General features: G+C 32.9%; 1 protein-coding gene across 5 annotated transcripts in view; it reads right to left on the bottom strand.

Moving 5' to 3' along the window:
- LOC145727765 (cyclic nucleotide-gated channel alpha-3) overlaps positions 1 to 14,728 on the bottom strand; it is a 91,015-nt gene that overhangs the window by 39,086 nt on the left and 37,201 nt on the right. For 3 of the 5 annotated variants that reach the window (XM_081977588.1, XM_081977584.1, XM_081977587.1), the window contains exons 4-11: positions 8,074 to 8,232; positions 6,177 to 6,348; positions 5,959 to 6,123; positions 3,995 to 4,176; positions 2,888 to 3,129; positions 2,212 to 2,410; positions 1,678 to 1,796; positions 388 to 478 (exon numbers count right to left, since the gene is read on the bottom strand). In XM_081977588.1, the coding sequence (XP_081833714.1) occupies positions 388 to 478; positions 1,678 to 1,796; positions 2,212 to 2,410; positions 2,888 to 3,129; positions 3,995 to 4,176; positions 5,959 to 6,123; positions 6,177 to 6,348; positions 8,074 to 8,232 (1,329 nt within the window). The remainder of the gene's footprint in view (positions 1 to 387; positions 479 to 1,677; positions 1,797 to 2,211; positions 2,411 to 2,887; positions 3,130 to 3,994; positions 4,177 to 5,958; positions 6,124 to 6,176; positions 6,349 to 8,073; positions 8,233 to 14,728) is intronic. The other 2 variants (XM_081977585.1, XM_081977586.1) reach the window with 2 other exon arrangements.

Raw genomic sequence — 14,728 nt, 5'->3', positions numbered from 1 at the left:
TTTATATGCCATAATTAGAAAAAAACAAATTATTAATCCAAGTAAATGATATGCAAACCCGCCTGAGAATTTTAGTATTATTTTCATGACTATCATAGCAAAAATCTGCATTCTGCGACACTGAAACATTTTACAAATGCACGTCGCGTCCCCACAGACGCACGTGCAAGTGTACAAGCCCTTTCGTAGCGAATGTGATATACTTCTCAGTCGTGTTGTGAGTTTTTCTTTTAAATCACCGATCGATTTTTACGAGACACGATTAACGTTGCGACACCCAGACGTTTTCTAGTCAAAAATATGGTAAATCTTCGGGTGCAAATTTTCGTTTATGGCGTTTCTTTAAATTTGCTGTTGTAAAAAATAAAATATTCAGAAAAAACTTACCTTGAAACTCTTTTCTGGCTGCTGATACAGATGTGACTATGTTGGCGACGTGACCCATTACGCTGGCAAAAAGCAGGAGACCAAAGAGAAGCTGAAATTTAAAGTTTAATCACTGAACGATGATAACAATCAGAGAACAGGTTGAATTAGCAAAATTAGTTTAAATATTCAAAATTATATTGTGAATACAGTGCCAAAATTTACTGCTTCATTTCAACTGTCTTTTCAATTTTTTTTTATTTTAAAAATTGTAGTGTTTAAACTAGTTTTTCTACAAGATTAAAAGAGAAAAAAACAACAATACTGGATGATATAATTTATGGGCCAAAAATTGTGTACCAAAAAGAAGAAGAATAGAAAAAAAAAGAAGAAAAAATGTGCATAGTAAAAAAATTCACTTAGGCCAATAATCTACTTAGACCACTACCTTAAAGAAAAATAACTAAAAGGCGAGAATAACAGAAAAACTAAAAAGTTGAAAACGATAAAAAAAATTTCTTTTATTCTATTTTTTTATCTCTATTCAATTCTTCCTCTCTTAAATTGGTGACTTTTTTTTCATCTTATAATTCTAGGACTAGAAAGAGTTTTTTGCCAGATTAGAGGAGAGAAAAAAAGCGCCAAAATTAGACAATATAAATTTAGAGAAACAAAAGAGAAAAGGAAGAATAAAAGGCAAAAAATAGTTTTTCTACCAGTGTTTTATTAACAGAAAAATACCTCAATGACTTTCTGTATAACAGCTAAATTATAAAGTTCAAAAACTCGCAAAGTTCATCGCTCTAAGTAATCAATTATTCCAGAATAATTGACTGAGAAAAATTGGACATGAAAAAGGGACAAAAAAATTGGTATTCTTCTCGTAATGTCTTTTAAATCCAAGTTTTAACTTTTCAACTGACTTTTTGATTTAAAAAAAACTAAAAAATACATAACATTTCTCTGGAAGGAAAATAGACGTCTTTACCAGATGAAGCACTATTTCGTTCCTTTCATCTTGTTACTGCTTTGCTTGGTAATTGCAAGCTAAAATGCACCAGCAAGTAAGAAACGGATAACGACACCTAAAATCCAATAAAATAAATCCTTGTTGGGGTTTAAAACCGACAAAAAGAAACCCCAACCGAGAAGCATTAAGTTGACCCAGCAAACCAGACGATATCAGCGCTTTTAACCGCCTTGACAAGGACAACCCAGTGTAAATTGGACTTTTTAGAAGTCGAGAGCAAGACAAATTTGCAGAAAATAGAAATTTCAACGTAAAAGGTTGTAAATGTGTGAAGAACTTACCTGAAATATCACAAATAGGTACTCCGGTTTGCTTCTTGGCCGGGGTAGATCACCAATGGTAGTGAGGGCTAGTGTACACCAATAGTAGCTTTGCAGATAGGCTTTAACGTGATCTGCATCTGAAAGTTATTAAGAAACCATTATCAGAAATTAGGCAGAAAATAGCATTATGTGAAATCAATAGATAAATGAAAATGGGCAAATAATGTAGAAATTTTTGAAGTCATTCTAATTAGGGGTATGATATTTTTGATAAAGTAAAATAGCGTCACTAGCGTAAATAATGCCTCATAATTACAATGTAATTAGGAATTAATATTTACAGTAATTGATAAAATACGACTATACGGCTAAATGCACAGATAAATTAAATATTCCATTTCCACTAATTAGTGAAATAAATAATAAATTACTAATTACTATTTGCGCAAACCCGTATGAAAAGTCATATTAAAAGCAAAGCTAGTTTTAGTGATTATTGAATGCATTTCAATCATCCTCATCATGCTTCCATTATTGACTAAATTGTCTTACCTTCGCTAGATGCCGAATCACTGTACACCCAATTTTTGCTCCCAAAACCATCATTTTTTAAAACTAAATGAAACACACACCCGTTCCAATGGAACACTACCAGCAAGGTGTGTATGAGATAGGAAGAACGAACAAAGTTCGGATAATTCGTGTGCCTCTCCGTGCGGTCCATAAACGCCCAAAATCTGTACAGTTTAATCTGAAAATTAATTTAAAAATTCAGTTAATTCAATAAGCTGAAAAATAATTATTTTGTGTTAAATAGATTAAGTTCAATATTATCGATCATAATACAAAATGTATAATTAAATTAAATTTTTATTTTGTTTGATCATTTGTAAATTAATTTTGATTTTTCTCTTCTAAAAAAATAAACTTAAAAAGAACAATAACGAAGACTTTTATCATTAACCTCTTAGTTGGTTTCAGGAATATACTGTTTCTAGTCGGTATAAGATTCTATAGAAGGAATGAAGAAAACTTATAAAGTTTGAAAACTCGCAACCTTGGTCGCTCTAACTAACTAAATATTACAGAATTTACTGCAAAAACATTGAATTGGATTATTTAAAAGAGCAAAAAAATGTCTTGTTTGAGGTACTAGCGAAGAGTAAATTATATGTTATGTTATTTAAAAAAAATTAGCTTTTGAGCTAGTTTTGCAACTGAAACTTACCAGTCTCGAAAGCCTTAAAATCGAATTGAACCCTATGGACAAGTATAAAAAATCGAGCGGCAAGAGGCACAAACAGTCGATGTAGAAGGTGGTCGAGTTCATGTAGTGCTGGCGCAACTTGACCGCATCCGTTTGTAGCACCCCATCTTCCAAATAACCAGTGCGAAAATGTACCAGAATATCCATTAAGTATAGAAAATCCGCGAAATAGTCCAGACAAAACCACACTACTATTGTACTAGCTGCAAAGAAATTTCTATATTATAAATAGCCGGTTCTGTGGTGAATGAATCCTGACACTTGCTGACGTGATGAAAAAAGTGATGTACCTACTTAAGTTCTGCAAGTTAATTTCACTGTCAGCTTCGATTAATTATAACTTGGCTGTCTCAACTAAACTGTCTTGACTGATCATTTAATATTAAGGGCAATGAATTTATGGATCATTAATCATTGCTCAAGATGTTAAAGAGCGGCCATTCTTCGTTTTTTAATTAACTCGATTAATATAACACATAAGTTTCAATGAACGCAAATATGTTTTACAATCTTTAATGTAGGCAAACTGGAATTATTGTTTTCAATAAATATCTGAAGTAAGTTGGTAAATTTTTATTTATCAGTAAACAAAATCAAACCAGAAAAGTAATATGCTTTGCATTTCAGAAACCTGGTTAATTCTAAGAAAAAAAAAAAATTAATAGCACTAAAGAAGGCTTTTTTCCAGTTCCGAACTATTAAAGTAAGCAGAATGTGCGTCTCTTTGGCTGTTAGCTTCATGAAAGGAAAAGCGGATTATGGCGCTCAAAAAGTGACCCTTGATATTTGCCTTCATCCGTAAATAGAAAATAATCGTGCCTCTCGGAAAACCGCATGGGGCACGTGACCTTCTTATAATGCCATCAAGAATCCTGAAATAGCTTTAACGGCGCTGCGGGAGGCGAAAACATTTTAAAGCTTAATGGCGTAATAGAATATTAAGCGCTTCTATAAACTGGCCCTTTTGGATAGTATGAAAAATGTGCTGGAAACTCTGGATAAAACTTGTCAAAATTGTGACTAAATTACAATAAATTAAAGGTTGAAAAGAAGAAAATCAAAACTTACCATCGATTTCTCGAAAAGCAAACCTATAAATAATGACCCAGAGGTTGTAGAGGCAGGCCAACGAAACTATCATCGACCAATAGTAGGATAGCCTGCCCGCGGGGTCAAATACGAACGACCACCCTGTAGATCCTGCTCGAAGGCGTCCTGGATATGAGTCGACACGTCGAAAGCCGTAACGACTGAAATTGAAATGTGTTCACTTATTCTGGTCATAAAATTCATATAAAAACACATCTAAGTGGTTTTATGACTCAAGACTGTTTATTGTGTATCGATCCCAAAAATGCAATATCAGATTATTCCTGTCATTGACATACAGCATTATGATCATCTGTTGCTTCTTTTATTTTGATTTAGAATCATCTTGGCAAACTTAAATTAGCATTTGTCCCTATTGGGATAAGCGAGCATTCGACGCCTGACAAATATCAAATAGTTTTATCAACACAAACAATTTGCAAAACTTTTCTCTAACTTTTAGTTGGTTTGGTGTTTTGTTTGTGTCTTTCCAAAATCCCGTCCAAACTTTTAGAAATGCAAATCCGCCTATAGGTATTAAATTGGTTTCAATTTCATTTTTGATTACCAAATTTTGTTTTTATAGTTTGTTGAAAATACTTATTGTTTTATTACTTAAATAATAACAGTGTTTGCTAAAAAACTTCTTCGTTCAATATAAAATAGAAAGAAGAAGAGATATGAGGTTGACGGTTTTATTTATTTGTAATTTGTCTGGAGACCGTAAAAAGTTTCCGATAAATTACCCTGTGTTGTTTGTATTAACATTTTCAGTTCACTAGATTGTCTCGCATGTTTACCAACCATTCTTTCTTTATTTGTGTTTTGCTTTTATTATGATAATTGATGTAATGATAATCTTCTGAATTGGCCTTATTGGAAAATTAATTTTTATCATTTATATAGAAATAAGTAAGTTTTTAGGAAACTTTACGTCTCCTAATTAGATTAGAAACAGTATGACGTAGCTAACTTTAAGCGTTGCTATTGGTTGTAATAATCTCCACCTTATATTTGACTTTTGACATGGTTTAAAACGTTGACGTCTCAATTGCGGTTCAACCTAACCTAAACTTTTGTATTTGTAGGGTTAGGTTCAAAACTAGATACATTACTGTACTGTTTTAATGATGTTTAATAAAGAAAGGTTATAGTGATACACTACTTGAAAAATTTAGCGACCTTGTTGTGCATAATAGGTGATTTACAACGTTGCCAAGAGCACCAAATAAAGCAAGTAGTAATTTAAAATTTTTTCAAAGTTTCACTGAAATTAAGTAGTGTATTAATTTCATTAGGCGTTTTTTTGTTTCAAATTTTTTCGTATAAATATCATTATGTTATAGTTAGGCAGCAATGCACAAAGTGACAACAGTACAAACAGTATTCAATCTAATTTATACATTTACTATTTGATATTTCCATAATGGGTTACAATTTTCAATGTCTAATTTTCACAGTAATGAACCAAAAACAAAAATAAGCACGGCATATCCAATAAACATTTTTTAACAAAAAGTTTGGATAAATAAATGATTTTAAAATTAGCGCCATTGTTTACTGTAGTACAGTGTTTCCTAATTAGCCTCTTGCGTTGAGTGCTCTCTGCGTTTCTTTTGGAAGACACTTTCAGCAAAGAGAACAAAAGTCTCTTTGTTCCCAAACGACGTATCGGGCACTAGCCAGAGGCAAGGCACATATAAATAACGTCATACGGCGAGAAATATGCAATAAAGCGTCGCGACGCTATGCAGCCAAAGGTCGACGGCGCCGTCATTTGGGACCGATAAACCCATTCTTACAGCCAGAATTCAATCGGGGGCACGACTCGAATTTAGAGATTTGTCGTTGGATTTGCTTTTGGCGCAGTGTTATTTATGCGCCGCACATTAGGCCGGAAAATTGTCCACGTAATTCAACACAATAGAAATTGTGTTTGTTACCTTTCGGTGCCGTTGCAGCTGCTCGTGCTCAAGTGGTTGATCGAAGGAGGATTTGTGCCGGCAGTCGAACCGGGAGCCGTTCTCCAAGCACCCAGTAATGGACCTTCACCCGAGCTTGCCAAAGTTACACTTGTGGGTAATTTTAATTTACTTCTTAAATCTTTTCTGTAATTGAATATCATTTAGTGGATTACTAAATTCTTTTGTTAACAGAATACCTTCTATGTTTTCTAGACAAATCTAATTCACTAGCCGAACTAACGTTAGCAGCCCTATTGACGTAGGCTGCCGGTAAACTGTCACGTGAGCTTGAGAAGAAGCCCTCTTGTTGAAAACTGCTTCTTTCCGAAGTGCCACATTTCGACATGCCGAGTTTACAACCTACCAAATCTAAAAATGTGTTCAAAGTCGTATATAATTTGTAGTAATTACAAAATGTACCGGGTGTTTTTTAATTTAAGAAAAACAAATGATACTCGCAACACCAGATTATTGTTTGACCATAGTACACTGGTTGCAACGTTTTAGCTACAGACTCTTATTTATTCGACAACCGGTACATTAGCTACATATGTACTGTTTACCCGTGCGTCATCCCCCTGTGATTTAGAAGTAGACATGCATTATTGACTTCATCCTTGTCTATTGTTCACTTTCAGAAAGGGTAAATATCTAAGTGAATGTCTTCCAAAAAAAAACATTTACTGATTAGCGCTTCTATTTCAGTCATTGTCAGTTTGAAAACCATCGAAATTTATTTGATTTGTTTACTATTAATTCTTTTCCGTTTCTTTGTGTTGTTAATCATTTATAAAGTTTTCTATTTACCACACCACCACAGTTCTTTTAAGAGCTATTGTTTCTACGCTTTTAACATTCTGTAAGTACTTTCAAAATATTATTATTAATATTTTTATTTTTTTTATGTCGGCTGTCACGATCTAACCAAAATTGGCACAATTACTAACCTGTTTTGAAAAAAAAGTGGCAGTGTCTATTATGGTTTTTATTTAGCCATTTGGTTTTTCCGAAATTCAGAATTACTTACTATTACAGTATTTTTTTAGAAAATGCCTGGAAAAATTCTCCACAGACATGCCCAGTAGTTAATTCTTAACCTTTGTGAATATTTTGAATTGGAAAAAACCAATGGAGGACCTTTAGAAGCCCTATCATCTGTTCAGGAAGAAAATAAGAAAATTTAAGACCTTACATATTCTTACTGATGTATTTTTTTTTGATACTAAAAGGTTGCAGCTGCTTTGAAAATTTCCCGCAAAACTGTTTATTCGATTCGGAAAAAGCAAGCAAGTAATCTTATGATTTCCTCACCTAGAAAACGTAAATCGAGACGTTATCGACCGGTCAAGACCACTGATTTATCTGAAAGCACTATAGTATGTTAATAATAGTAAAATATATCTACTTTTGTAAGAAACATTTATTAACATTTCATTGATTCCAGAGAGTAAGATTTTTGAGTTGCATTATAGATTTTTCATAAAAATTTCTTCAAACATATTAATAATAAAGTCACAAAAAAAATAAAATAAGCGTCTAAAATGTTTTACAGCGGGTTTAAAATAAAATAAGTGGATTGCAACCTGAAAATGAGATATGAGATACTACAGCATCATTCAGAATGTCTTATTGAATTTTTAATTTGTTGTATTTATTTTAGAGAAACATGTAACCATCCAGAACCTAAATCAAGAGCTTAAAGTTAAAGAAATACTACATATTGGTGATACATCTCTGCGAATTTTGGTAAATAAATTAGGTTTCAAATTTAGACGGAATTCTATGATCCAAACGGAGACTTCTCATAAATAAAACATGTTTTTTCGGTCAAGATATTTTTGATTTGCTTTGGTATAAGGTTGTTGACAATACACGCAAAATTTTAAACGTGATGAATCTTTAGACACGCCCTTTTCTATAATATGAACACAACAGGTTTGTTGACGAAAACTTGATTTGATTCATATGATTATAAATGACGTAGCCTTCGTGACGCACGGGTAAACTCACTCCGCGAGAACAGTATACAGCCAGACCTATTTAAGAATTGTCTTGCACTCTTATGGTACGAACAAGTGAAAATTGAGTACTTACTTAGTAAACTTTGCTTGGAAACGGACTTAAGAACCCGATTCACACTTTCGGTACTTCCTCTGTGTGGTCGGGCGGGGGGGTTCAGAGCTAAATCTAATCCCCCGCCGCTTCCTCTCAGACGTTCTCCGACCATACAACTCCCACCCGAAGTGATAATTCCTGCAATAGAAAACCAATTTGAAATAATAATAATAATAGTCACAAAACTGACAATCCTCCAAATATTCTAGCAATGAATACTTTTTAGTAATAATTTAAGTGCAACGAACGCACCTTATATGACAGGTTATTAAACAATTTTACTCCGATGTTGCTCTTAGTAAGGTAAGTAATCGTTGATCAGTCTCTTTTGACTTAAGAAACTTTTTTTTTACAGACAAAGTTTTGTATGTATATTTCAGAATTATGTGACTCGTCCAAGATTGTTTCCACAGAAACTTAACGATCAGAAACCTCCAAAAAGTCATTATAAATGCATGTTGAAACTCCTGAGATTCTATTAAGGTAAATATGTACCCCTGTACCCCACTCTGTATGTTTTTTTCATTTTCCATCTCTGGGTTTTTCAACCATGTGGTATTGTGTAACTGAAAACAAAAGGTCACAGAAGCAAACCTTTCAGGACTTGATAATTTAATTAATGTTTTGCGGACAAATCCACCATTTTTATGAAATATCTAAGAAGTATTAACATTAATTACTAGCCTTCCTGCGAGATATTAAAAAATGAGATTAGAAACAGGGTGTTCCATTTGAAAATCAAAAGTTGGTACTCTTTCCGACAGATCTAGCAACATCGCAAAAACCCAACCTAGGCTATACTCCAAATTTCTAGATACTTCTAATATACCATCAGCGTAAATCATCCTGTATAAATCAAATAAATGAATGATTCCATAATCGCAGAGACACTTTTTGTGAGATGTGAGAGTACCTGTATAAAAAGCACTAGTGTGATATGATAACAATACACGCAATCAGTTTTACTCAGTTGTTGTGACATTTTTCCTAATTATTTTCTACAAATTCTATAACATCTTTTTTTAATTCAATCAGCTACGGCAACAAGAAATGAACACGCTTTTTCCCTGTTCTACACGTTCAACCTCGAGAAGATAAATTCGAGTTAAAGTGCGTAAAAGAAAATACGTCTGCCCTATAAAAAACAATCTCGCATCGCCCCAAAGGGCCGACGCCCTTTGCAGCGGCCCTATTTACGCCTTATTTTTCCCATCTTTGGCTACAGCATCTGGAGACGAAATCGGTTTTGCCCGAGTAATTTACCCAGTAAGCACCAGCGTTTATTCTAAAAACCTTTTTCCGGTGTGACAATTTTAGAGTCGTATTTTTTCTTATGTTATTTTGCTTCTGTTTCGGCTCTTGGGACCGGCGAATGCGAGTCTATTGGATTAAAGTTGATAAAGTTTCGAGCGCAATAGAGAAATGAAGTCAATTAATCAACTGCACAACGTCAAGGTAGCATGGCAAGGAAGTTATTTGGGGGGACTGAGAAGTCTTTTTGTTTGTGTTTTATGCGGTTTAACAGGAGTTTTGGCGGGGCAATAACTATCGTTTTTTTCTACGTAAATTTAGAAAGTTACTTCAACTGTGATATAAGCTTAATTAATGTTCTAAAGTTGGTCGCGTTTTGATTTAGGTACCTAGTTTTCTTTGATTAGGTTTACGTCTCCAAAAGTTTTTTCTGGAACAAATGGAGCTTTACTGTGTTTTCAAGAGCGTTTTGTTCCTTTTTGAGTCTGTTGATGCAAACAGTTTGTTGTAAACCAAAATATTCCTAAACAACAATGGTGGCAGCATTATCAGTTAAATAAGAGGATTATGATACACTGTCCTTATTGGTCAAAAATACTCATTTGAGTGGATTTAATTGGCTATTCAGTATCGAGATTACAAAATGGATAATCTAATTTTTGCTGTTAAATTTCTGACGAATGATAATGTGCTTAAATATCAAAATTTAACACCTTAGTGATGAGGAGAGAGGATTTTAAACCTTCTAAGTAAAATATGCTAAGGCAGATGTGACGTAATTTGAGAGTTGGTCACAAGATACTAATCAGAGTTTCTGATAAAGTGGGCACGTGACCAACTGTCGGATGATATCACTAACGAAGTTTTTTTCCATCTTTCTCGGGAGCATTGTTTCTTCGTATTATTGAGTTTTTATGTATAATTGGTTTATATTTTACTCAATTTGCAGTATTTTCTTAAACACATATCATGACAATCACATGTCAAATCCTTAACGCATGTTTTGATTATTTTAAATAGAACACCCTGTATTTTATTCGATCAATCGGAGACATTTTTTTTCTGATTTTTTAAATATGTATTTTTGAGATTACGTTGGGCACTTTTCAAAAAAGATACTGTTCAGCCCAAGCATCAAAATTATTTTCTTTAAATTTGATACGTTTTAACAACGTTCTCACCGATTTTCTTTTATTGTATAACTGACAATTTATGACAGAGAATGACAGATTTTTGTAAAATTGTTTTTATTGTCAAACCAGGCTAGAATGACTGTCAATAGTCCGGTAAGTACATTTTAATAGTTGTCTGTTTTGACTTTGAAAATGAACTAGAATCAGTTAAATTTTCATGAAATTTTACCATTTTTCAATATTTTGACATTGGAAATTAACTAGAAAAACTGAAAATATTGTATTAAATTAGTGTTTATAATACAAGCTGTTTTATAACGTTTTGACTTTAAAATTGGCTAGAGTGACCGCAAATTTTACTGTTTTTTAAAATTGACGTCTGAAAACCATAAGTCAAAGCAACTTTCATGATATTTGACTATTTTTAACATTTTGACCTTGAAAATCGACTAAAACGACTGCAGTCAATTGTGATTTGACTGTTTTTAAACGATTTGACCCTAAAAATTGTCTAAAATGATTGCAAGTTGTACGCTAATTTTTATTATACAGGGTGATTCCCTGTATACAGGGTGATACAGGGTAAATTTTAACTAACTGACAGGTTATTTCATATCAACACACATTAACAAATTTTTTTTTTAATTTTCTAACTTTTTTAATTTTTGAGATAATTCAACTCGAAAATTGTGTCACTTTCTGTGAGTTTGCAGCGTTGTTGCTAAGTTTGAAGCTTTGTGAAGCTGTAATTTTCACCCCAATCTACATTTTCTACATGTCATTGGAAAGAAGATAGAAAATGCCACAATATGGCGTTTGAAGAAACTGTTTGGTTTTTTCAGTTTTTGAGATATTTTAATTAAAAAATTGTGTCACTTCTTGTGAGTTGAAAGAGTTGTTGACGGGATTAAACCCTTGCGACACTGTAACTTGTACTCAAATGGAAAAAAGATGCAAAATGTTTCAAAATGGTTTGAGAGAATTTTTTAACTTTTACAGTTTTTCAGATATTTTAATTCAAAAATTGTGACACTTTTTGTGAGTTTGCAGCGATGTTGCCAGGTTTGAAGCCTTGTGACGCTGTAATTTGTTCTCCAATCTAGATTTTTTGTATATCGTTGAAAAGATGATAAAAAATGCTATAAAATGTCGATATTATACACCCTGTATCATCGTTATTGTAAAAAAAATCCTATTTGAAGCCCTATTCGCAGGTGAAAGGAAAGCCCCAACTTTGGAATCACCCTGTATATGACGATTATACATATAGTAAGTAATCGAATCATGTGTCAAAAATTTGACAAATGATTGACATATGCCAATTTTGACATCAGTGATCCACGAAAAATACTATAACTTTGCTAATTTAATGTATGTTGTCTAAAATGTAATTTCAAAATTATACGTCACAATCTGTCTTTAATTAAGTTTTATAAATTTAAATAATCTCTTTAATACCCTGAAGTAGAAACATCATGAAAAAATTCACACAAAAAAAAGCTACTTTCCAGTAAAAATACTGCCAAAGAAAACTCTCGCTTATTCAGCTTTGATTAATAACGAAATCGTAATACAAAATATACATTTTGGGAGAAAAATCCATTAGGCATGGTTTTTATTAAAAATGTTTTACGACATATTAAAATGCAGATTGACAATTCGGTTTTCACGGCTAAATAGCTGCTACGCTAAAAGGATTTTCTGCGAAAATTTAATATCGGTGGAAAGGACTTTCTTTATAGGGAAAGCGATGACGGTTTTATTTCTTTCGCCGATAGAGAGCTGCGGGGATTTGTATTTGTCTCCGCGTTTTGCGTCTTTTTGCTACACAAATATTACATTTCACCGCCGGCCAAATAAATGTTTGAGTTTTCATTTCTCCTTATGGATTCCTTCTACGTTTTTAGGTAAACCTTTCCTTGAAACGCCAGCTTTTATTGGTCGAAACTCAGTAACTCAAGTTATCCGTTTGTTGTATTTTAATCAAGGAAAACGAAACGAGGTAAACAGTGCCAATTACTTCCAATAAAATATTCTACGTTGGCCTCAAAACGACCCTCCGCAACGGTCGCAACACGGTAAACAGTAACGTTTTAATTATAGCGGTATAATTAACGACACGATGTAAACATGGACCTTACTGCCCCTGTATGTGTTTTCTATTTTATTTTATACACGTTTATTATGCAGGATCGTTCCGTTATACTTTTTGCCTCAAAATTATTAAACCTAGAAGGGTTTTGTATACGAGGAAATTCAGAGTATTAAAAGATTATTACTGACAAAATTTATTTGACAAGCTTATGCTTTTCCCAGTATACATTAACTTCTTAATGTATAGTAAAGTCACATTATTCTAACTTGTGGTTTTAAAATGTGTTGTATGACGCAATAAATGGTGACGTCAGTTTCATTTTATACACAAACGTATGCAGATGCAGTAAAAAATCAAAAGTCCAGCCTAAACAAATTGGTAATTTCCAACAATTTCCACAATACAAACAAACGCAAACTGTCACCACTATTTCCGCCATATTGGAATTTTTGACAAGCACCTTCTAGGCTTTCTAGTATAGTAGGCGGTGCTCACAACAGTGAGGTTAAGCGGGAAAAAAGAAAAATATAAACGAGAGCGGACAGATTAAATCAGTGTTGTTAATTACTCGTATAATTACTTTCTTTGAATTGTGCAGGTTGGTGTTGGTAGTGATTCTGGTGGACTGTGTGTGTTATTTTCTTGAAAAACCTGCAAAGTAAGGTAAGCAGCAACTCTCTGTATGTCACATGAAACATCTATCAGCCGCAAAATCAGCCACTGTTCGCTATTCATTGAATTGTTTAGACATTTTCGGTTACCGAAAATATCAAAATATGAAAAACACACATACAACTCACACAAAATAATAACTTAATCGATAAATTTAAGTTGCAACGGGAAAAGTTTGAAAGTTTTAAATGGCGTTGCGGACATAATTAGATCTCCATCTTAAATAGGAGGCCATGAAGACACAAAATTTGACATTTCATTAAAAGTTATTTCGATAGAATCCGCCGCCGGATGGAGCCACTTTATATTTTTCTAAAAATCACATGACCCCATGATTACAAAATTATACGCAGGCCACGTGACCTTTGGATCATATCGCGTTTAGATCCGAACGAAAACAACTAATTACTAGTTGTCATTTTTGTTGTCACTAGGACATCTATTTTGAATTTAAAATTTGAATATCGTTCACTAAAGTACCAGAAGGTATATTAAAATTAAAGTAAAAGTTGCATATTTGTGTTGTTCGTGAGTTTTGTGAGTGATATGAGAGTGTCAGATTATGAACCAAGAGCAACTTCTAGCAGGTTTAAGTTTCCTAATGCCGAAAGAAATCCCGACTTTTTAAAGCTTATGTAAATCTTGTTCCACAGAAAGTAATTTTACTGCATTATTACAGCTTTCATTCTAATAATTCCTTAAAGTTGTTGGTAACATTTTTGAAACTTAAAATTGTATGTCAAGATTCGATTACATTATTTTTTTAAGAAATTTTAAAACAATTTTTAAGAGTGTGGTTTCGTATGGTTTATTTTTCTACAAAAGACTTGACCGTTATGAATGGTCAGATTTGCTATGCACGTAACGGTATTTAGTAATTTTGTCTGGCAAATGCACCACAATAGCAAACCAATTTAATTTAGTTAACCAGTTTAATTAATTTGAAAGTTTCGGTGCACTTACCTACATTGTGTATTACATTTATCGCTACTCAGCTCACCGACTTTAATGGTTTAAACACAAACGTAATTAAAATTAGTGTGTATTGCTCAGCGCATTAACCACTAAATTACACTGCAGGAAGGAAAGATGAATAATAATAATAATTATAAATTATATACAAAATTTTGAAAAAGAGTGATAACATTATTAATACTTAATAAAATTTACTGCGTTTACGCGTTCATAAAATTGAAATTATAGAGTTGAGAAAGTTTATAGAGTTAGGTAATAAAAAATGATGTGCATATTTGGTTGCCTATGCATTAATGAGCCTCATTAATGAACGTTATCGTCCATTAAAAAAGTCTATTAATACACGGTCGACGTAAAAAAATATAAAGAAACATTATGATGTTGGTAGACTGCAATTAAAATCTAAATGTAGATTTCGCGGTCATTAAAACCAGCATCAAACCGGTGTTTCTACTGTTATGTAAATTGTATATAAATTTGATATTCAAAGAGAACACTATAGAACACC

The sequence above is a fragment of the Ips typographus genome, linkage group LG4 (assembly GCF_016097725.1).
Source record: "Ips typographus isolate SLU linkage group LG4, UJ_Ityp_2.0, whole genome shotgun sequence".
Taxonomy (NCBI): Eukaryota; Metazoa; Arthropoda; class Insecta; order Coleoptera; family Curculionidae; genus Ips; species Ips typographus.
Note: the sequence above shows the minus strand (reverse complement) of the source record. Positions and strands in the feature narration are given on the sequence as shown.